This window comes from Phocoena phocoena, chromosome 9 (assembly GCF_963924675.1).
Source record: "Phocoena phocoena chromosome 9, mPhoPho1.1, whole genome shotgun sequence".
Taxonomy (NCBI): domain Eukaryota; kingdom Metazoa; phylum Chordata; class Mammalia; order Artiodactyla; family Phocoenidae; genus Phocoena; species Phocoena phocoena.
This window is the reverse complement of record NC_089227.1, coordinates 97,189,689-97,214,533: the sequence shown is the minus strand read 5'-3', so window position 1 is coordinate 97,214,533 and position 24,845 is coordinate 97,189,689. Positions and strand designations below refer to the sequence as shown.

Genomic DNA, 24,845 nt, shown 5'->3' with positions numbered 1-24,845 from the left:
TATAACTTAATACAGTTTGAACCTAAGATGTGGATTGATTGGGGTGGGGGCATGGCTGACATCCTCTGGTTTTCTGGCCTCCCTGGGACGCATTTGTTGTGGGTTGCCTGCCCTTCCACGGTGAGGAAGGGGTCATGATTTCTACCCTATGTGTTCCTCCCGTTGGAACTGTTCAAAGCACAATTTAATCATCCTCTTTCTGGAAACTCTATTTGGAATGCATGGCCTTATCAAAACGTAAACTGAAGAGACTCTAACGACCACTTATGAATCTGTAATATCACAGAAACACATACACCACAGAAGGATATGGTTTCAACTTCCACTCTCTAGAACACTCAGAGAGGAACAGTAGGGCAGTCAGCAATGCTTTTGGTCATCTTAATAGGACAGCGTTATAGGGCTTATCTCATGTACTAAGCATGAGTCAAAAGCAAAATAAAAACAAATAAACAGGGCTTCCCTGGTGGCGCTCGTGGTTGAGAACCTGCCTGCCAATGCAGGGAACATGGGTTCGAGCCCTGGTCTGGGAAGATCCCACATGCCGCGGAGCAACTGGGCCCGTGAGCCACAACTACTGAGCCTGCACGTCTGGAGCCTGTGCTCCGCAACAAGAGAGGCCGAGACAGTGAAAGGCCTGCGCACCGCGCACCGCGATGAAGAGTGGACCCCGCTCGCCGCAACTAGAGAAAGCCCTCGCACAGAAACGATGAACCAACACTGCCAAAAATAAATAAATAAATTAAAAAAAAAAAACAAAACAAATAAACAAACTCAAATTAATAATCCACCGAAATACATACGTGCCAGAAATTGGCTAGGGAAAAATCCACAAAACGTGTATTTACACATTGTTCACACACGTGCTCAGGCACAAACCTTCTAATACAAAACAATTCACCCTGTAGGTAGAACACTCTACCTGGCGGCAGACGTCTGGTGACGTGAAGGCGGCAGGTAAACTTCAGACGAGGACCCTCTAACTGGAATAAAATAGCATTGCCCACCGATTTTAAAGTGGAAAACAGATACGAAGGAAGTAAATTCCAGAAGCTACTGAGGGACAAAACAAAGCAACATAAAAACATACAACTCGAATTCCTTACATTGCTAAGAAAATCAAAACAGCTAAGAAAAAGTAAAAGTGACCTTGGGGTAAAAACCAGAGGAATAAAGCTTTCTACAATTTGTGTTTACATTTTAATGCTAAAGAGGCAAGAACGATGAAAGTAGACTGCCTTGAATGTCATGGTTTATTGTCAGCAATATTCATGTCAAACATACATCTCGGTTTTAAAGCAAGGGTTTGAGTAAACAATGCAGACGTGGATGGCTTACTTGCAGAGTATGGGAAGGGCAGTGCGCTAACAGAAGCTGGACTGCTCTGAATTGTTATTAGTGACAATATTTTGAGAATTCGTTTTGCAAGGCATGAGTATAAAAGAGAGGGCGATTCTAATTTTTTTATTCTTCCCGAAGAAAATTGGGCGGAAGAAGTCATTAATTTGCTAAAGGTATTAAGGCAAGGGCCTATTCATTCTGATGAGTATGACCTAACCAGGTTGCTAATAGAGCCATTACTAGATTAAATCCTCCCAATTGTCTTGGAAATAATTTGGCCTGTTTTTCCTCTTATTGAAGGAAATAAGGGAGAAGAGGCAACTAGGCAAAAAGTATGGAACTTTCTCTAATCATAGGAGAGTAGATATTGAAAAATGATGGAAGAGTCACTCGTCTGGTGTAGAAAGGAAGGTAATTATAGGGTTTGAAGTATATTTTTCACATGAGTAGTTGTTTGTGCCCTAACCTTGTTGAATGCATGGGTCTTGTGCAGTGTCCCTCACTGGGCAGTAACCTTCCTATGATCAGTTGATGTGAGCTCCCCACACAGCAACTTGTATACATGCCTAGCTCATTTCTGACCTTTGTTTCTTCCCAGAGGCTACAGTGTTGCAAATAGGACACAGAGTGTATTCTTTATGGGCCAAACACAAGGACTGATAGAACACGGACTGTCACCCAAAGGCACCTGTTACCAGGTGGATGCAGCAGCTAAAATTGAAAGCCTCATCTGTGAAAGAAATATCCTGAGATAAGAAGGGCATGCTTTACCAAATCAACATCATTACCCTGACGGTACCTGTCCACAATTTCGAAAACGTTGGAGGATACCAATGGGAACATTTCTCAGTTGTTCTGCATGTACATTCTAAAAAACTGATATTTAAAATTATTTATTTAGAAATGATGATAATAATGTTTGCTATGGTCACTTATTCTCTATTACTGTCTGGACTCCAGTTGGCTACAACAGTGAGTAAATAACTTGTGAAATAATTTTCTTTGAAACTGAAAAATGTTAGCAAATACCCACTTCTGATTTAACAAATCATCTCAACAGAGAAGCAGTAAGCCTCTGAAGTTTAAAGTGGATAGAAATCTATGCAATAAATATGATTCAGTACATTTGTTCAGAAAATATTCTTTGAGAGCTGAACATGTCCATAGTACTGTGTTAAAGTGCTTTGAGATTGTGTGAAGAATTCTATTTTTAAGATGAATATTTCTGATATGGTACAAATCATTCACATAAATTCTCCACCATCTTGGCAGAAATGTGGAAAATATTAAAGCCTCTCTTTGAATAAAATTAGCAAATAGCAAAGGAATAATTAAACATTTAATCTCTAAGCATATATTCTGGAATGGTTTAGAAAGAAAAATTCAACTTGTAAAAACTTTATTTCATAAATGTTTTCTCCCAGATATCTTAGCCACTTTCAAAGTTGTTTAGTCGGAAGTATCTCTGTGCCCAGAGGACGAAATAGTCCAGACTATGAGAATCTGTAGTGGCTCATTAAGTTCAAGACCAGGGAATCTGATCTTGGCTACATGGTGAGGGTGTTCAGAGATGACAAGGTCCTAGGGATCATCTCGTCCAAGTTTCTCATTACAGAAGTGACATAACTAGGGCAATTAAACAAAGGGAGGAAGTAACCCAAGATCTCTCCAAGGGTAGAAGGGAAATCTAGTTCCTCCAACTCCATAGCAGCATAACCAAAAAGACATATTTAATCAGTATGTCTTCTCAAAATGAATAATTATTTAGCTATATTTCTTTGCTCATTCAGATGTCAAGACTTCCCGCCCCACATGTCCTAAACTTCATAAGGCAAGTACCAAACAGCATGGTTTTCAATAATGTGTGTAAGGCGAAATTACAAAGCGCATTATCTCAATTGATTATTCACATATTATTTTAGACGATCAGCTATTAATACTGTGATATAAAGAGAGTGTTCGAAAATTAACATCCCAAAGCCATTTCATAGATGGAAGCAGGGGTTAATATAACAGCATTGATCCTCATCCAGCTTATGATTTTGTCAGTGGCAAATATTTGCCATGAACATGGCAAGATAGCAACTTCCTTAAAATAATTAACCAAAATTTCTTCACTTCAAACGCCCCAAATCTAAAAACTCCCTTTCTCCAATTAAACCTATCTGCTAAACCAAAAATCATCATCCATCATATTATTATCAAAGAGGCTTTAAAAGCAATATTGTTAGAAACACAGTAGTGAACTCATTGGACACAACCGTACTTCTAAGCATATTAAACAAACCCTGTTTAAAACCACTGATGTGCAGAATGTTTGGCTAGATTTTATAAGAGCTTCTTTCAAAGTGAAAGTGTGTTCTACTGGCTCTAAAGATGTTCCACGATAAAGAGGCTCTCTTTGGTTCCCCTAGAGAGGACCACCAAACAATATTTGCCTGGCTGATTTAACTGTGGAAACGTTGTGTATATATGTGTTGTGTGTGTTCATAGCTTGTATTCACATCACACACCTTGAGAAACAGTGCTCTATGGGAAATGCTACAAAACCCAGCATAGATTTCCATGGGGAACACAAAAGAAGGTATTAAAATTCCAACATTTTAAAATTTGATGCCAAGCAGAAACATAGTAATATTACTTGCAAAGTAAAAAGGCACGCCTAAACAAACTTGTGAGTTATTCCCCAGTAAATATGCTTCCAGCATTTTTTTGAAATGATCAATGATACAAGTATCAATGATACAAATGTATCCTGTATTGCTCATTTAATTTTGTAAAGCTCCTGGTGAAGCCAGAATTTTGATTTACCTTTGAGAGTTAAAATTAAAAAATAAATAAATTAAAACTTAGAATGTTAGTTAGATGGCAACTCTCATTCAATTGTAAAGGTGAATACAAAGACCTACTGATAGCTTTGGAAGAAATCATTTAAAATACATTTAAAAAAATAGTCAAAATTGAAATAGATGAAGGGAAAAATGGTAGTTTTTATTCTCCCTAAAGTCCAGAACAATTCTTTTTGGCTTTTCTGAGTATCATAAAATTAATAAATATATATTAGATTGGATTCTATAAGATCTAATTCAAATGACATGATTATAATAAGAAGAACAAAATAACATTTGAAAATCAGTGACAAAAATTCATTTGAATTGAAAGGAGTTTGAAGTGAAAGAGTAGGGGCACATTTAAGTAAATAGCAGTCCAAAATTTATGTAAAATATCATGAAAAATGTTATTTTATTGATCTTTCGATTATTATGATATTTTTATGTTACATGATGATAGAGGAAAAACACACTGGAAAATACACAAATTCTAGCAATCACTTTTTAGGGAGGCATTGCTTTTGTGATGAGAAGAATATTTCATTCAATCCATGTTTTAAAATATTAATATCTGTGGTGCTGTTTTAGGAGTTGAGAGTAATTGGTGAGAAAGAGACTAATATTTAAATGCAATACAGTTTGTGTCGATCATTTCATTTAACCTTCACAACAGCTCTGCAAAATTGTATAATCGATTCCATTTCAGAATATAAACAGGGGTACCATACCTGCAGGATCACCCTGGTGTAATTATTAATAGCACTGTCGCTCTCAAAAGTGCCTGGTTTGGATGATAAGTCATATAACCATAACCATAGAAATCAGGAAGCTGAGATGCAGAAAGTCAAAATAATTGACTAATACCATCCTCATCCTTGGTTGATTCCATATTGGAACCTAATTATGCATGGATACAGTCATTCTCTTTCCACAGCTTAGCACTGCATGACAGGTGGCAAAATCATCAGGGCTTTGCAGGAGAGTCATCCGAAGATGAAGAAGTATAACCAGTCCAAATAGGAATGTCAAATATTCTGAAATGCTATACTAGAAAAACAGTTCTCTGGATTTTTCTGCTCCTAAGGATTTGCTCTTAAAAGGCAAATGTAACACTTTGACCAATGAATTCATACTAAAGTGACAATGGATTACCAGTGAGTGGGTTAAGAGAAATACGGAATAAGTGGTAGAGGCTAGAGAAGGAAAATAGTGGAATGGAAGTTGCCAAAAGGGACAGAAGCTCACTGATTGGGAACTTTAATCTATTTCATAATTTAAGCCTTGATGTTACAGTCTAAGGGAGGAGCTTCCTAATAAAGGTTAAAGACACTACCTGATCTGGCAGAAACTGATGGCCAGACCTGGGCAATGGAAAACAGAGGAATGGATCAGGGGCTGGAGAGAGCCGAAGAGCACCAGCCGGAAGCATTAATGGCACAAAGAAAGACAAAGTTCTCAAGGAAGCATTGTAATTGCCTTCCCAGTTCATAGTGTATCAGCTACGTTACGTTCTGGGTTTAATTAGCTGTGGCAGATCCTTTCACTATTTAAGGCAGAAAGAGGAGAAAGAATAGAAAGAAGAAAAGGAGTGGCATTACAAACGTAACTAAGGGACAAGAGAACTGACGCTGCAATAGAGGAGAGAAAATTTTGCTTTCCAGTAGTGACAGGAACAGATCTCTGAAGAGCAGAGTGAGGTATGACGACTTGCTGAGCCATCTAGGAGCTGCAAGAGGTGGTCCAACACGTGTAAGTGTATAAGTGTGAACTGGAGAAGAGGTTGGCATTACGCTAATTACTAAAGCTCCCTCTTGGCCAACAGGAAGAAGAAAAATGACTAAAGCAATGACTGGACCATGCCCAGGCATCAAGGCATGGTAGCAATGATTAACTTCAGTGGTATATTTTAAGGGAAGGAAAGGACTTCAGTTCTTTTTAAGATACAAGTGTGGGGCCTTCCCTGGTGGCGCAGTGGTCAAGAGTCCGCCTGCAGATGCAGGGGACCTGGATTCGTGCCCTGGTCCGGGAAGATCCCACATGCCGCGGAGCGGCTGGGCCCGTGAGCCGTGGTCACTGAGCCTGCGTGTCTGGAGCCTGTGCTCCGCAATGGGAGAGGCCACAGCAGTGAGAGGCCTGTGTACCGCAAAAAAAAAAAAAAAAAAGATAATCAAATTTTCATTTTTGCATGATTACTCTGCTATCTTTGGGGAGAGCTGATCATACGAGTATGAAGCAGAATAAGGAAATCAAACATAAATTTATTCTTATTTATTTCTTAAGTAAGAAAATGGCATTAAGATGGAAAAGAAGATTAAATTAAGGTCTAAAAATAGATACTGTTATAGGCTGGATTGTGCTCTCTCAAAATTTAGATCTTGAAGCCCTAACCCTCCAGTTACCTAAGAATATGACTGTATCTGGAAACAGGGCCTTTAAAGAGGTGATTAAGGCGTACATTGTGTGAGTATGTCACAGAGAGCTGTAGAGACGAAACAAAGACCCAGAGACCAGACTCAACACCCACTCTATAAATGGCTTCCTGTATGATCACCTGATTCTTGTTTCTATGCGATTATAACATTCAAAGTAATCTACTTGGGGCTTCCCTGGTGGCGCGGTGGTTGAGAGTCCGCCTGCCGATGCAGCGGACACGGGTTCGTGCCCTGGTCCGGGAGGATCCCACATGCCTCGGAGCAGCTGGGCCCGTGAGCCATGGCTGCTGAACCTGCGCGTCCGGCGCCTGTGCTCCACAGCGGGAGAGGCCACAACAGTGAGAGGCCCGCGTACCGCAAAAAAAAAAAAAAAGATACAAGTGTGGACATTAAGTGACCTGCTCCAGTGGCCTTTCCAGATGTCTCTTATATACGTATTCCTCCCAGAAGAGTGATCATCACTTCTATGACCTACAAACGTAATCTGTTCTCCCTGCTGGAGGAAACAAAGGATACAAAAGTACAAAACAACACCACTACAAGTCTCTGCCCTGGGTTTAAGAGAGAAGACAACAGGTTCCTAAAACAGGAGGAATTATCCAAGAAGCAAACCTGAAAACAAAAAGTCTGAGGAGCAGCAAGCAGTGAAGTATCTACTAAGTAAAAGTAAGTGGCAAGAGGGTGAAAGAAACTTAAACTTTCCATCTGGTTGTAGGTTCTATCTCTGGGTTAATTCAAATGTGGCACTGATAATGCTTCATGTTTTTTAATCAGGAATTCTTTGGTAAATAGGAAGACAGATTTACTAAAATTAGCTCAGGCCAGAGGAGGTGATGACTAGAATTAGAAGGGTAAGTTTCACAGGCTCAAGCAGAAGTACAGCCAGAGGTGATGACACACAGGCAGCAGAATAGGGATGAGACCAGAGACTTTGTCCATCCTTTACGTGGACGTATGTGGCCTCAAGCCTTCCCTTCTTCTCCAGCAGCTGCTTCACCCCTCTCTGTCTTATTTACATGCGGCCTATCGTGCTCTACCCAGTAGTCCTCTTGGTTCCTAAGTCTATGTCGCATAAATGAAACAGAGATTCTGACGGCATCAGTTGAGATCGTGGGTTCTCTCTCATCACCTGTGGCTAGTGGCGGGGGGGGGAGAGGGGCATGTGGTAGAATGACTGTCCCTTTGGGGCAGTAGAGAGAGGATGACTTCTACAAAAGGCACGTGGAGTAGAAAGTTGAGAGTCCGGCAGGAGAAATGATTGGCATTTCTAACTTATTCTATCTATCAAGGTTGTTGTGGCGATTAAGGGACACTTAGAACATGTGTGAAAGCATTTTATAATCTGTACAATACTATGTAAATGTCAGGTGGTGGATACCTTCCACAGAACTCTCAAAGGGCTCATATCTGTGCTACCCTTTGGAAAGAGTAATCCATCTAATTGCTATTGACTCAGAATGACACAAGACTGGGAAAGCTCCAATGCACCAAGAATGGGAAGATAAATTCAGAACACAGGTCACAGGAGGTAGGTACTGTTTTAAAACAAACAAACAAAAATGAAAACAAAAACCAAAACCCTTAAAGCAGTAGGCTCCAAAAGACTTGATAGAATTACAAGTGGATTTTTTCATTTAAACATCACATTTCCTCCCAGTTTTGTCATGTTCTGGTCCCTGACATCAAGGTTGTAGCAGATGGATTTGTACTGCAGGGACCCAAAAGCTAAACTCCATTCTATAAATGTGTGTCAATCTGTTGTCTGAATGTATATTTGCATTTATATTTTGCTCTTCTACGTATTCATAAATCTATCACTCCAAAATGTATTTGAAGAATATCATTTAAATAAATGATAAAAACTTGAAGCAATGTTTATCAACAGAATACTCAACTGAATTTGTTCTTTTCTGTATTTGTATAATTAGCAAGTTACATTCTTTTATCCTTCTCTGGCAGGATAATATCTTCCTGCTTTCAGATGGTTATGTGGTGTATGTATCAGATGATTCTTGCCAATAGTCAAGTAAAAAAATATATCACTAGCATTTCTTTCCTCCCTGACATATACCTTATTTTCTTCTCCCTTTAGAATTCTCTTCTTTATTTTTATGATATATAATTTAAGGTATATATTTATTTTTAAGATATGTAATTTTGTGCTGTACTAAAAACAAAACAAAACAATTCTCACCCAATGCTGGTCATTAGCCATTTATACCTTAGCATGAATCTCAGTCAACATGGCTCCTCTTCCAAGGGCATCTGCATATAAACTTTATAACAGAATGAAAAAGCTTCGGGGCTTCCCTGGTGGCTCAGTGGTTGAGAGTCCGCTTGCCGATGCAGAGGACACGGGTTCGTGCCCCGGTAGGGGAAGATCCCACATGCCGCGGAGCGGCTGGGCCCCTGAGCCATGGCTGCTGAGCCTGCGCGTCTGGAGCCTGTGCTCCGCAATGGGAGAGGCCACAACAGTGAGAGGCCTGCGTCCCGCAAAAAAAAAAAAAAAAGCTTCCTTTTTTTTTTTTTTTAATTGAAATAACCATATGTGGAGTTCTTTTTGGTTTTTCCTTGTAGAGGAAATAACCCTCCTCTCTGATGCTGGCTACCTTGACCCATACTGAGGTTACTAACCTCAACCAGGGTTAAGCTAGCCCTGTGCATGGGTGTCTTGTATGTACATGCAGAGGCAGGGCAGTGTGAGGAGTGGAGACGTGGCCATTTAGTGTGACAGTCCCAAACACGTAGATAGTGTAGGGTGGGCTGGGTGAGGAAGTTATAGGCAACTATGCACATACACCACTGAGAAGCAAAAGGGGTCTTTGGGAGAGAAAAAATAAGTAACTAAACCTTCCCGCATAACAAATATTGATAAAATGGACCATAGGCAAGCATAAATCTATAACTATAGCACAGACAATGCTTTTTCCCAATGAACTACAACATCAGGTTTTTACCCTAACACATGATAATGCATTGTATCAATAGTCAAAGATACAATTGTATCAAAAGTCAAATAAGCTTCTAAACAACTAAGAAACCATAAATTGTATTTTATAATCATTTGCCTTCAAAACAACTCTCTTATTGGAAATGCATTGTATTTGTACCTCTACCTATGTACATATATGTATAGGTATAGATGTATACATTCTATAAAGAAACTTATTATAAAGAAAGTGAAAACATTCCCCAAATCCCATCCTCAGGTTTAAAGAAAGTTAACATTTTAGAAGTTTAATTTCAGATACCTCACTCTACATATACGAGTAGATAAATAGATAAATAGCTCTAAATAATTCAAAGTGACAACTTGTACTATTTTAAAATGAAAAAATATTTTCACATAACTTCACTAGAATGAGGACAACAAAAAAACTGTTGAGGTTTCTTCATAAAATATATTAATTCCTAAAAAATAAATCTGCACATAAAGTTACGCATCTAGTGGCCTCCTGTTCTGAAAAGTTGGGGGCAGGGGGAAAAGCACATATCTAATCCCATAGTTTGGTATTTTTACCTTCTTGCATCTGTAACATTTATACTCTGTTCTACAACTGTAATTCCTAAATTATCTAGTCACAGCCTTACATTTAAATGAATTCACTGCTCAGTATACATCATTGGACCATGGTTTCTTTCTTTCTTTCTTTTTTTCACTCATCTCACTGTTGGTTGGAGTGTTTCATTTGTATTCCTGAAGAGGTTGTACGCTTGACATAACTTGCTCAAATTCACTGGGTATAAAATTCATCAGTCATATTTTCACACAAAACTTTCTAAAGAAATATTTTGAGACTGCTTCCTTTCATTAAAGTTGTTTTCGACCTCTCAATATCATGACACTTCCTTTAGGGAATATCACATCCCCTTGGCATCTGGGGATCTATGTATTATTTCTTTTCCCTTTTATATTTTGTTCCACATTTATTAGTGCTAGGCTGGTCTGCATCATAATTATGATTTTGGGTATGGGAAGTTCTTTGTTTCATGTTTTTCTATCTATATTCTTTTTTTTTGGTTTGGATTTAGTGACTTTTATGGAAAAGGAATATATTCAAATTTTCATTACTTTGACATGTTTAAGGAAAATTTTTGAAAACTTATAGTTACTCACCAGGTCTCCCATGCCCATAGCCTGATGAATATCACATGATGAAATAAGCGTAACTACGCAGATACAGAGAACAGACTGGTGGTTCCCAGAGGCGGGGGTGGGGTGGGGAGGGGTTAAGTGAAATGAGTGAAGGGGGTCAAAAGGTACAAATTTCCAGTTATAAAATAAGTAAATCATGAGGATGTAATATGCAGTATGGTGACTACAGTTAACAATAATGCACTACATATTTGAAAGTTACTAAGAGACTAGATCTTAAAATCCTCATGCAAGAAAAACAGTTTGTAACTGTGTATAGTGACAGATGTTAACTAGACTTATTGTGGTGATCATTTTGCAATACATATATGTATACACATATGAAATCGTTATGTTGTACACCTGAAACTAATATATTGTTATGTCAATTATACCTCAATTTAAAAAAACTCACTGAAAAAAATAAAGCAGCTGATGAATACTACTTTGAAATCAAAGCTGTATATATATTTAAAATTTATTTCCTCTACCTCTGTCAGTATATCTCTTTCACCAAAGTTTCTTTTTTAACTGATTAAGGTATCTTCACACTTGTGTGAATTTCTGTATATATTATTCTACTTTTTCCTTACATGTTTTCTTCTCCCTTTTGATCTTTCTGAATCTCTCTGATGTTTTTTTCTCTCTTTTCTGATATTTTTTTCTTTCTTCCCCTCTTCTTTTTTCTTCCCCTTTTGGGTTTTCCCTTGTTCTCTTTTTTTTCACCTTTGTTTATATTTTTTCCCTCCCTCCTTTTCCTTCCTTCTTTATTTTTTCACATTTTTTTCCTGAATTGGTTGTGATTTAAGCTTAGTATTTCCTGTTTTACTGAAAAAAAATTATGGTCTTTGTTAGCTGATACATAGTTATCCAAGAAAATATTGTTTCTTTCCAAGCTGTCGTTCACTGATATTTATATCAGCATTCCTTTGAAGCAAAAGAGTTTTAAGTTTCTGTTCTTAATCATCTTCTTTTATTCTCTATCAATTGCTGTCTACTTTGAAATCATCATTTACTAATTAATACCATGTCTTTAAAGTCCAAAAGTCAAATTTTAGTTGCAAATGTACACAGATTTTTACATGGCTTTAGTAACAAAGCTAAATTCTGTATGCTGGGGTAGAAATTGCAAAGGGTCATATTTTTTCATCCTGTATTTTCAATAGAAACTAAGTGTGTACATTAATAAAAAGGGAAAAAAGCAGTTAATACAAAGTATTCTTTTTTGTGCATGGTACACATATTTGGAACCAATTCTTTTTTAACTTCTTTCTAAATGATTTTCTGATTAACAAGACTTTCCTTAACTCAGGATTTTTATGTCATTTTGAATTCATTATCATATGCAACTCCAAAAATCCTTCCTCTTTAATTTACCGTCTCTTATTTCTAGCTCATTTTTTTTCTATATCACTCCACAATAGTGGCTACAAAAGTGGTTTATAGTAAGTATCTATGTCTCTGTTAACAAAAGCGGGGAGAATGATTTTGGGTGCCAGCTAATAGCTGTTGTACAATAAAATATACTTTAGAAATGCAGTTGTAAATATAACATGTTCTCCTTTAATACATTTGTCGACAAATGAAATAAAAGTCGCCTTACCCCCTCGCTTGTTGATCTTGGCATAGCCAGGAGAATAGCTCCCAGACATAGAGGATGAGCTGCTGAAAGCTACATGGGGGAGTCCAGACACAAGTGGCTCATCACATTTTTCTGAAAAGACAAGAGAGAGAGATTCAATAAAGATCTTTAAATATTCATTGGATAAAATGATTTGTTAAAATAATCACTGAATATAGTACAAAATTTAAAATCTATCCAGCAAATGATTGGAATTTCGGTAACTCAACTATGATCATTCTAATAAACCACAGGCACAGTTTAAACCACCTTCTGATTCTCAAGAGTTACAACTATGATAGAGCGCTTTATTCTGAGGGGCCTCAACGCAGGCCTGCTATCTCAGAATCATGAATAACGTTGCGGTTGTTTATTTCCCAAGCTTTGGCATCTCCTAAAAATCTTCAGTTATTTATTCATTATAGGGATTTGGGGTTAGAAACATGGAGACTGAAGGAGGGAAGACCAGGAGGAATAATATCCAAACTAAAAGATCAGGAAAGAGGTGTTGGTAAGAGAAGACAAGATAATCACCAACACGAAAAGCACTGCTGTCTAAAAAAATTAATCAGCTCCCATCATACTTGACTAATCGACTGCACTGGAACCAGGTGTTCCCTCAGTTCTACTCCTCGCTTGGCTTCTACACTGCCATTAACTTTCTTTCCCTCCTCCCTTACTACTGCTGACTCTCCCATTCCACTTTGATGGATTGTTCTCACCTTCCTAATGTCTAAATGTTAAAGGGCCCAGGACTCAACTCTTGGGGTTCTTTTCAGTCTCCTCTCACTGTCTAGAAGACTGCACCAAGGTCCTTGTCTTCTCAGACAGGAATATCCCAAATCCTACCCCCTCATGTCACCTGGTCATCTGGGCCAAGAAGCCATCCACGATCACTGCTGTGAAAGACTGAATAGCCTTCCTGCTTCCTCCCTTGCTATAGTCCTTCTGTACACAGTAGCCAAAGGGACAGTTTTAAAAATATAGGTGGGTAAGGTGGCTCCTGCACTCAAAATATCCCCTGGCTCCTGTTCTCAGTCACTTGGAATGAAGTGCAATGTCCTCCAATGGCCCACAGTGGTCCCTGCACTGATCACATCTTCCAGCATCCTTGTGCTTTGCTGTCCAGCCACCCTTTCCTTCTAACTGCAACAACAGACCTGCTCCTGCCCTGGCCTTTGCTGTTGCTCTTCCAGCGACCACCAGCCTCGTCCCTCACCTCCCCCAGGTTCTGCTCAATGTTATCTCTCACAATGCAGACGAGCTTTCCTAATCCACCCAGCTCCACAAATACCGCACTGCCCTCGTTCTCTGTACCCACTTCCAGCTTTATTTTCCTTCACAGCATTTAGAGCCACCTGACACGTTGTGTTTTCACTCATTCAGTTGTCGGGTTGTCTTTCTCTCCCACTCGATTGGAAGCTCTACGGAAATAAAGTTTTTGATAGTTTGCTTAATGCTTACTTTCCAGTGATCTGAACAGTACCTGGCACTTGGTACACACTCTCACAACATTTGTAGAAGGAAGGAAGGGAGGGAGGGAGGGAGGGAGGGGGGATAAATGAACGAAAAACAACAACACCACCTAAACCCAACAGACTCAGTCTTAAAGCATGATGCTGAATTACAACATGGTGCAACACCTAACTTTTAGAGAGATGGTCTTAAATCCCCAACAAGTGTTTACACGTGTTCAGTATTCTGTTTAATATGCTACAGAGCTACACTGTATGCTCTAGAATGGCTGCTCTCTCAGATACTCATAAACAGGAAAAGAAACTAGCAGTAGAAGGAGTGAACTTGTTTTCTTGAAAAGTCGCTCAAGTGGATTGAAGTCCCCAGTGATACTGGGGAAATGAATTATTATTCATTATCTCACCACTCAAGTGTGTACAAAACTGAAGTTAAAATGAACACATCGATCCTTGTAAATCATAGTCAGATTTCTTATTTTTCTTAGTTCTGCTACAAGTGCCTCTGAAAAATATGCATGTGTGTATGAATATAGTCCCTGGAAAGTTAAATGTAAAAGAATGAAATGATGAACATAACATTTATTTTAAAAGTATCAATTCACAAAGTAAGAATCCACAGTGAAGGATTTCATGTTAATTGTCTAAAAATTTACTGTTCAGTTTAGATGCCACTGAGCACACATATAAAACCTTGATTTCCTAACTTCTGACTCAGTCTAACTTTGTACAGTCTTTTGATGTAAATTCTGCATTTAACTTTAAGGAGTAATCGTTACTTCAAAAGTTTCCATTATATTAAGAAGATGCTAATGTTTTTAGCATATTTTTATTTTATTCATTCATATAAAATAAGAATCTATGACATATAGACACTACTACATACAAAATAAATAACCAATAACCAACAGGGACCTACTTTATAGCACAGAGAACTATACTCAATAATTTGTAATAACCTATAAGGGAAAAGAATTGGCAAAAGAACATCTATATATATATTTATTTATGGATCACTGTGCTGAACACCTGATACTAAGACAACACTGTAAATCAACTATACTTCAATAAAAAAGAAAAGAAAAGAAAAGAATTAAAAATTAAATCAATATGTAAAAAAGAACCTGTGGTGTGTAGGCACAGGAAATGCAGCAGTACATGAAACTGACAACATTCCTGTCCTCATATAATTTATGTTCCAGCAGAAAGTAAAAATAACTAAAACAAAAACAAACAGGTAAAAACATAAAGGTTAATTTATAGTATGAGATGGTGAAAAATACTACAGAGAGACACTGAATATGAAAGAGGGGCCAAGGAGTTTGCGGGGTGGGGTGGAGGTTGAGAGAGTTGCTGTTTTTTGCTGCCTAGTCAAGAAAAGCCCCTTTGATCAGGTGACCTCTGAGTAGTAATTTGAAGGAAAAGAGGAAGTGAGCTCTGCTAGAAATCAACAGGATCGTGCCAGGAGAAGCCTTTTCTAGTTTAAACCTGCTCAACAAGGCTAGCTTACACCTGGTAATAAGGAATGACACATTTTCCAAAAGTAAGCATTCAATGCATATATAGTTACATGTTACACATGGAAAGTAATTAAAATGAAGTTGATAAATAATTAAGTGATCCATTAACTAGTTTAAATTTAGAATTTAAATATAGCAGTTATAAAACCTGAAGATAGTTTATCCTTATTATATTTTTTTTAAAAAATTGACTTCCATAACAAATTAATCATCTTCATACCAAATTAAAATTTTTTCACTGATTTTTAAAACCCATATAAATCAAAATAACAAAATTAGAATAAAACTTGGGTCAGGAAAGATAAGAGCATATAAAAGGTTATTTGCTTTTTTTAAAAAAGGTGACTATAAACTTATTATCAGAATTTAAGCATTGGCAACCTCACAATCTTTTAAACTGAGACAAAATCTATAACCATGTAATTAAGAAAAATGCTACATAACTGTATGTTCTCCTGGAAGACTTTAACCACAAATATTTCTAGAGATCTTACTCTATGCTCCGTACTGTTCTAACAAGTTTGGGCAATAAAATCTACCTATGTATCACCTATCTATCTATCTATAATCTATCTACCTCCCATCCCCTCATGAGATGCAATAATATATGGACCCACGTAAAGTAATTAAACATGAAACAAGAGAATAATATCACCAGTTTGTAATTCAATGATGAATAGAATATAACCAAGTACTGAAAGTAACAAATAAATTAAAAATGCAGGGCTGTTTTTTAGGTGACTTCCTTGTCACTAGTTGCTCTGTCCTAAGTGTGTGACCTTGAGTATGCCAGTTAACCCCCTATCTACAGATGACTCACATATAATATGAAGAAATTAGCTAAGTTTCTCACAAGCCCTAAAACCCCCTAGCATTGTCAAGCACAGGAGTCCACAGATATATCCCACAGGCCAAATTGGGCCCACTGCTTGCTTTTGTAAGTAAAGCTGTGTTGGAGAACAGCCCCACTCACTCATTTATGTATTGCATGCGGCTACATTCACAGGGCAGCACAATGTCACAAAATGAGACTATACGGCCTACACCTATGGGATGCAGCAAAAGCAGTTCTAAGAGGGAAGTTTATAGCAATACAATCCTACCTCAAGAAACAAGAAACATGAAACATCTCAAATAAAGAACCTAACCTTACACCTAAAGCAATTAGAGAAAGAAAAACAAAAAAAAAAACCCAAAGTTAGCAGAAGGAAAGAAGTCATAAAAATCAGATCAGGAATAAATGAAAAAGAAATGAAGAAAACAATAGCAAAGATCAATAAAACTAAAAGCTGGTTCTTTGAGAAGATAAACAAAATTGATAAACCATTAGCCAGACTCATTAAGAAAAAAAGGGAGAAGACTCAAATCAATAGAATTAGAAAGGAAAAAGGAGAAGTAACGACTGACACTGCAGAAATACAAAGGATCATGAGAGATTACTACAAGCACCTCTATGCCAATAAAATGGACAACCTGGAAGAAATAGACAAATGCTTAGAAATGCAAAACCTGCTGACTCTGAACCAGGAAGAAATAGAAAATATGAACAGACCAATCACAAGCACTGAAATTTAAACTGTGATTAAAAATCTTCCAACAAACAAAAGCCCAGGCCCAGATGGCTTCACAGGCGAATTCTATCAAACATTAAGAATAGAGCTAACACCTATCTTTCTCAAACTCTTCCAAAAAATGGCAGAGGGAGGAACACTCCCAAACTCATTCTATGAGGCCACCATCACCCTGATACCAAAACCAGACAAAGGTATCACAAAGAAAGAAAATTACAGGCCAATAACACTGATGAACATAGATGCAAAAATCCTCAACAAAATACTAGCAAACAGATCCAACAGTACATTAAAAGGATCATACAACATGAGCAAGTGGGGTTTATTCCAGGAACGCAAGGATTCTTCAATATACGCAAAACAATCAACGTGAAACACCATATTAACAAACTGAAGGAGAAAATCTATATGATCATCTCAATAGATGCAGAAAAAGCTTTTGACAAAATTCAAAACACCCATTTATGATAAAAACCCTGGAGAAAGTAGGCAATGAGGGAAGTTTCCTCAACATAATAAGGCCATATATGACAAACCCACAGCCAACATCGTCCCCAATGGTGAAAAACTGAAACCATTTCCACTAAGATCAGGAACAAGACAAGGTTGCCAACTCTCACCACTATTATTCAATATTGTTTTGGAAGTTTTAGCCACAGAAATCAGAGAAGAAAGAGAAATAAAAGGAATCCAAATCAGAAAAGAAGAAGTAAAGCTGTCATTGTTTGCAGATGACATGATACTATACATAGAGAATCCTAAAGATGCTACCAGAAAACTACTAGAGCTAATCAATGAATTTGGTAAAGTAGCAGGATACAAAATTAATGCACAGAAATCTCTTGCATTCTTATACACTAATGATGAAAAATCTGAAAGAGAAATTAAGGAAACACTCCCACTTACCACTGCAACAAAAAGAATAAAATACCTAGGAATAAACCTACCTAAGGAGACAAAAGACCTATATGAAGAAAACTATAAGACACTGATGAAAGAAATTAAAGATGATACCAACAGATGGAGAGATATACCATGTTCTTGGATTGGAAGAATTAATATTGTGAAAATGACAATACTGCCCAAAGCAATCTACAGATTCAATGCAATCCCTATCAAACTACCAGTGGCATTTTTCACAGAACTAGAACAAAAAATTTCACAATTTGTATGGAAACAAAAAATACCCCAAATAGCCAAAGCAATCTTGAGAAAGAAAAATGGAGCTGGAGGAATCAGGATAGCTGACTTCAGACTATACTACAAAGCTACAGTCATCAAGACAGTATGTTACTGGCACAAAAACAGAAATATAGCTCAATGGAACAGGATAGAAAGCCCAGAGAAAAACCCATGCACATATGGTCACCTTATTTTTGATAAAGGAGGCAAGAATATACAAGCGAGAAAAGATAGCCTCTTCAATAAGTGGTGCTGGGAAAACTGGACAGCTACATGTAAAAGAATGAAATTAGAACACTCCCTAACACTATACACAAAAATAAACTCAAAATGGATTAAAGACCTAAATGTAAGGCCAGACACTATCAAACTCTTAGAGGAAAACATAGGCAGAACACTCTATGACATACATCACAGCAAGATCCTTTTTGACCCACCTCCTAGAGAAATGGAAATAAAAACAAAAATAAACAAATGGGACCTAGTGAAACTTAAAAGCTTTTGCACAGCAAGGGAAACCATAAACAAGACGAAAAGACAACCCTCAGAACAGGAGAAAGTGTCTGCAAATGAAGCAGCTGACAAAGGACTAATCTCCAAAATTTACAGCTCAAGCAGCTCATGCAGCTCAATATCAAAAAAGCAAACAACCCAACCCCAAAATGGGCAGAAGACCTAAACAGACATTTCTCCAAAGAAGATATACAGATTGCCAACAAACACATGAAAGGATGCTCAACATCACTAATCATTAGAGAAATGCAAAGCAAAACTACAATGAGGTGTCACCTAACACCAGTCAGAATGGCCATCATCAAAAAATCCAGAAACAATAAATGCTGGAGAGGGTGTGGAGAAAAGCGAACCCTCTTGCACTGTTAGTGGGAATGTAAATTGATACAGCCACTATGGATAAAAGTATGGAAGTTCCTTAAAAAACTAAAAATAGAACTACCACATGACCCAGCAATCCCACTATTGGGCATATACCCTGAGAAAACCATAATTCAAAATGAGTCATGTACCACAATGTTCATTGCAGCTCTATTTACAATAGCCAGGATGGAAGCAACGTAACTGTCCATCATCGGATGAATGGATAAAGAAGATGTGGCACATATATACAATGGAATATTACCAGCCATAAAAAGAAATGAAATTGAGTTATTTGCAGTGAGGTGGATGGACCTAGAGTCTGTCATACAGAATGAAGTAAGTCAGAAAGAGAAAAACAAATACCATATGCTAACACATATATATGGAATCTAAAGAAACAAAAAAAATGGTTATGAAAACCTAGGGGCAGGACGGTTATAAAGACTCAGACCTACTAGAGAATGGACTTGAGGACACGGGGAGGGGAAGGGTAAGCTGTGACAAAGTGAGAGAATTGCATTGACATACATACACTACCAAATGTAAAAAATAATCGATAGCTAGTGGGAAGCAGCCTCATAGCACAGGGAGATCTGCTCGGTGTTTTGTGACCACCTAGAGGGGTGGGATAGGGAGGGTGGGAGGGAGATGCAAGAGGGAAGAGATATGGGGATATATGTATATGTATAGCTGATTCACTTTGTTATAAAGTAGAAACTAACACACTATTTTAAAGCAATTATGTTCCAATAAAGATGTTAAAAAAAAAAAAAAGACTATATGGCCGCCAAAGCGAAAGTATTTACTCTCTGACCTTTACAGGAAAAGTTTTCCAACCTCTGGTTTAGTATAATAAATATTCTTTGTATCCACGAAGAAGAAAGATTAATGATCAATTATGGTAGCAGGTAACATACAAATAATGAATCCGACCTGAAGAATTGAGGGCATGTAGATGAAGAGGGTTGAGGACACTGTGGAGAAAGGAAAGCTTAGGCAAAATCATGGAGAGACAACAACGGGGATGAAATTTCCTGGAGAAGGCTGTCGCTGCACTCCACGTGTGCCCATATTGCCAGACTGACTATGATGATGAACTATCTATTTTTATCTCCAACTGTAATAATAGTTATTACACATTCCATCTTCCAAAGAGACAGCTTGCTTGTTGTTCTAGAACATCTGTCTCAACGTTCTGCAGACATTAAATATAAGGAAATCAAGTTAGAATTTTTATAGTAGTAGTAGTAGTAGTAGTAGTAGAGAGGGAGAGAATGCTAACATTTGAAATAATTTAGGATTGTATTTTCCCATACTAGGATGTCTTCCAAAACTACAGCCACACAGTTATGGCAAACATTCGATCTCCAGTGCACTCCCATTCCAGGGAATCTTGGATGAAAACTAGAGGAGCAGATGGGCCTTGAGTTTTATTTTCATACAATTTCAGTCAGTCTTCAGACTAGCTGTAAGAATTCTGTACGAATCATGCTGGAACAGAGGAAATGATTGGCGAAGAGAGATGAAACGGCTGTTGCCCTTCACCTACGAGAGTGTGGCCAAGAGAGATCTCTATCGGCAAGCAGTATGGGCAGGAATTTGCAAGGTCAAATGACTTCAGAACTGATGTAATTGACATCAGAGTATCATTCAATTGTATCTGTGATTGAAAAATAATGTTGGAAAATTTTCATAACACATCTTTAAAAAGTATAGCACTTAAATACATGTTTTATATCACACATTTGGAAATACAAGCCGGATACCCAGAAAACAATTAAGACTAGCAAAGGACTCCAAAACCAAGCAGTGCTATCAGGACAGAAATTCTAGCAATATCTTCGATTCGTATTTAGGAAAAAAAAAACAAACTGGAAAAGGCATATTCTCAGGGGAATACATAACTCAATGGTCTCCTTACATCCTGTGCATTCAATTCCTAACTTTTGAAGCTAGAGCTACATTACTCTTCCTGCCTCAGGTTTTATGACCCTTCCTCTCCGTTGTCAGGGAAAATTTCAGAGGCCATACCTCCCCCTAAACTCTTCTGTTTCCAATCTATAGCCTCCTGCCTTGCTCCTTATGGCCAAAACTATCTTCAAATCCAAGCTGAACGTCTGTGCTAATTCCCTAGTAGCATCTCACTTCCTGCAGAGATGGTCTCTCTTCCCCTGACGCTCATTTCAGTGTCTGGAGTCCCGTCTCGATGCTCCAGGACTGTATCGTGCTTCCTGCTCCTGGATTTCCTGATGCTCTGTCTGCTCACCCAGTTGCCCAAACATAGCCAACTGCTGTCCTCACCAGCTGAGAAAGCAACTACCTGTGTACCCAACTACTGATGACGATGCTATCCTCTGTACCATCTCCCTGACTTCCTGGAGAAAGCATGCTTTTCGTTACTTTGCTTCAAAGACAGCGGAAAATCCTTTGGACAAATAAGGTGGTGTTTCTTGTCTAGCCTAGTGGAGAGTTTCAGGATTTGAATGAAAAGGACACTGAAGTCATGACTCAGGTGCTTCCTGAGTCATCACGGAGGTTAATATCACCCCTTAAATTCTTCACAAAGTATAAGAAGCATCCGTTTCCACACTCTGACCAAGAGAAGACTTGTATGGGATCTAGTACTTCTTTATTTTAGAGACTTTATTCCCAAGATTATGATTCCTTGTGTGTGTGTGAGTTTTTTCTAATTTTCCTCTAAATAAAGAGGAGAGAACAAGGAAGGAAGGAAGGAAGGAGGGATGACAGCACTAACAATAACTTCACAATGTTTCTTTACAGCCGTGGCAGATCCATTATTTTTACTCCCTATAAACTTGGGCTGCTGCTTACAGAAGTATTTTGCCTTGATACACTTAGACACATGGTGCTTTGTCTTCTTTCCTTGACACGCATTACTTGAATAGTCTCTGTGTTTTTCACCTCAGGACTTTGCTAACTTTAGCATTCTATTAAAAAACCGAAACAAAGTGAGCTCATTCCACTTGTCATCTGTGGAAATCCCATACCCCAATTACTTCTCTCTATGGAAAGGGTGTAATCCTATCTGGAAGCCAAATGTCTTCAAATTTAATAATAATTTACAGATGTATTTTAAAATATAAGTATTGTATTATTCCTTGAATGTATGGCAAGTGCAGGAAGTATAAATAAGACTTTCTCTTCCAGTATTTATTTATTTATTTATTTTGCGGTACGCGGGCCTCTCACAGTTGTGGCCTCTCCCGTTGTGGAGCACAGGCTCCGGATGCGCAGGCTCAGCGGCCATGGCTCACGGGCCCAGCCGCTCCGCAGCATGCCGGATCTTCCCGGACCGGGGCACGAACCCGTGTCCCCTGCCTCGGCAGGCGGACTCTCAACCACTGCGCCACCAGGGAAGCCCTCTCTTCCAGTATTTTTAAATAATTTTTTTCAAGTTCAGTTATTTTAACTTAACCTGGTCTAATAAATATTTTCTTGGGATAGTTGTGACTTTCAAAGGTAGTATTAGGCTGAGGTTTTCCCAGTATTAGCACATGGAAGAAAGAAATCGAGATTTTATTCCTAAGGGCCAGAATTTGGATGACTAGCTTCTGTCTTATCCAGACTCTCCTCAGTTTTTCCATTACTTCAAATGTCTAGTTTTGGGTCAGTTTTTCTATGATTTTTTTACATTATAGCAATAGAAAGTAAATGGTTAAAAAAATCCGTGTTATAGGAACATTCTAGAAAAATGTTTGCTCCTCCTTCGGGCAAAACCACCAAGGACTCCAACTCATCTCCCATATATGTTTAAATAGGCGAGAACATTTACCATCTGGTCTTTAGCATACTTGACCTATCACAGAAATTCCCATACAAATATTGCCTTCTGTTTTAAAATAAAAATAAATATTGTTTTTGTGTATTTAATTTTATATAGGGACCTTTATTATTTATATCTGCATCTGCATAGCAGGGTTAAACTCCTGCACAGAAAATGCAAGAGTATTAGCTCATTGGTAAAACAGATTATGTAGTTGATTTGAGAATTAATTGTCCTTTCATACAATGTATGGAAGAATGGATTTAGTTTCCTTTACCTACTCCACAAAGAACTTAGAGGTCATGAAGAGAAGCACAATTAGTTTGCCATCAAATGCTAATTTAGGGAAAAGTTAAAGATAATGGATTTAGAACTGAATCAACTGAGTGGACATATTTTACCTGGTATGCAATGAAAATCATTAAGTGAAAAAAGGAAACTTTATCTCCCCCTTTTTCTTCTCACTGAATCTTTCCTGTTTACTAGTCAATGGAGGTGACTCTATTTACTTTTTGGTTCATTTTCTATTCAATGGGACACAGCCCAACGTGCTACATATGCATTGCAGTAGCCATGCGTTAAACGAGGCATCTGTCCCTCTTCCATCTCAGTAGCATAAACAGTAGAGACCATTAAACCAAAATCAACCAATAAAGAAATAGTAATAGCAATCATTTATTGAGTACTTATGTGGCAGGCAATATAGTAAATATTCCAAGAGAATTCTCTCAGTGAGTTACTTTAGTAAGCCTTTGACATAGGTATCATTACCATTTTACAGATGAGGAAGCTTGAGACCTCATAGCTAAAGAATAATAGAATCAGGACAAAAACCGAGCGGTGCCTGATTACAAGACCTATGATTTCGAGGTCTACAATTTCAAGGTCACAGCATCTCCAGATTCACTTTGGATAACATTTGTATATGTGGCATTGGATTTACTTCTAGGTGTGCAGATCTCCTAATAATATTGAAGTGGTCAGATTTTTCTTACCACTTCCCATTTGGATCCCAGGAACTTACTTGAAGTGATACCCTATACCATGATATCGCAGCAATTTCAATATCTTCTGTCCACACCATACCTTTCAACTAAAAGGAAGAGACTCCTGCAGTTGTACGTAGGTGTTCTCAGAGAAAACCATACAGAATCAGCCACTCAATTGATATGCCTACACTACATCCAATGAGTACGACATTCAGCAAAGTACATCAAATTTATTCCATTTATTCATGTAATAAATATTTATTGGGTACTTATTTCCCGATTCGAACTTTATCCCTTTAAAATCCATTTTCTTCACAGTCGCCAGATGGATCTTTTAAAAATGGGGATCAGATTATTCCTGGCCATTGCTCCTGACGGCTTCCCCTCGCATTGAGTATGAAATCCCAACTCCACCAAAGCCTGCAGTGGTCTGGCCCTGAGTGATCTCTGGTGTTATTTTATTTCACTCTTCTCCTCTGGGTCACTAAGCTCTTAATTTCACTCTCCTTTCTCTTTTTCAGACACAGAAAGCACACTCCCTCTCACGGTCCTTTCCCCCTTCCCTGCCTCCCAGCTAGAATTCCCTTCATCAGGTCTAAAGAGGGCTGACTTCTTTCCAGGCTGCCCCCAACTCAAATACCATCCTCTCTTTCTCTGGCCAGTGTCTAAATTCACCAACTCAATTTTCACCTTCATATGCCCCAAACATTACTTGCTATTCAATGGATTGCACTGTTTTATTTTGTTCACAGCACCAATCACAATCTAAAATTACCTTGACTGTTTATTCTTTAAAAATGTGTTTATTACTTGTTGACTGGGTAGTAAGGACGATGGGAACGGGGCATGTGCCTGTCCTGTTGAGCCTGTATTCCCAGGGCCTAAGAACCTGGCATACAGCACGAATGCCATAAAAGGCTGTTGCATCAATGAATTACTGACAATGAGAGGTAATAAATCCACCTAAATGTGAGGAAGCCACAATCGTTCCTAGTTTTGGCTGTCGAGATGTATTCACTTTATCTATCTAATGGACACTTCTGCATTTTTCCATTTTAAAAAGTGCTTGTGCAGAGAGAGTTGACTTTATC

At 38.0% G+C, this 24,845-nt stretch overlaps 1 protein-coding gene across 1 annotated transcript in view; it reads right to left on the bottom strand.

The window, feature by feature from the left end:
* The window catches only part of CNTNAP2 (contactin associated protein 2), a 2,069,520-nt gene that overhangs the window by 1,444,806 nt on the left and 599,869 nt on the right, over positions 1–24,845 (bottom strand). Inside the window, exon 2 of the mRNA XM_065883648.1 lies at positions 12,343–12,453. Within this exon, the coding sequence (XP_065739720.1) occupies positions 12,343–12,453 (111 nt within the window). The remainder of the gene's footprint in view (positions 1–12,342; positions 12,454–24,845) is intronic.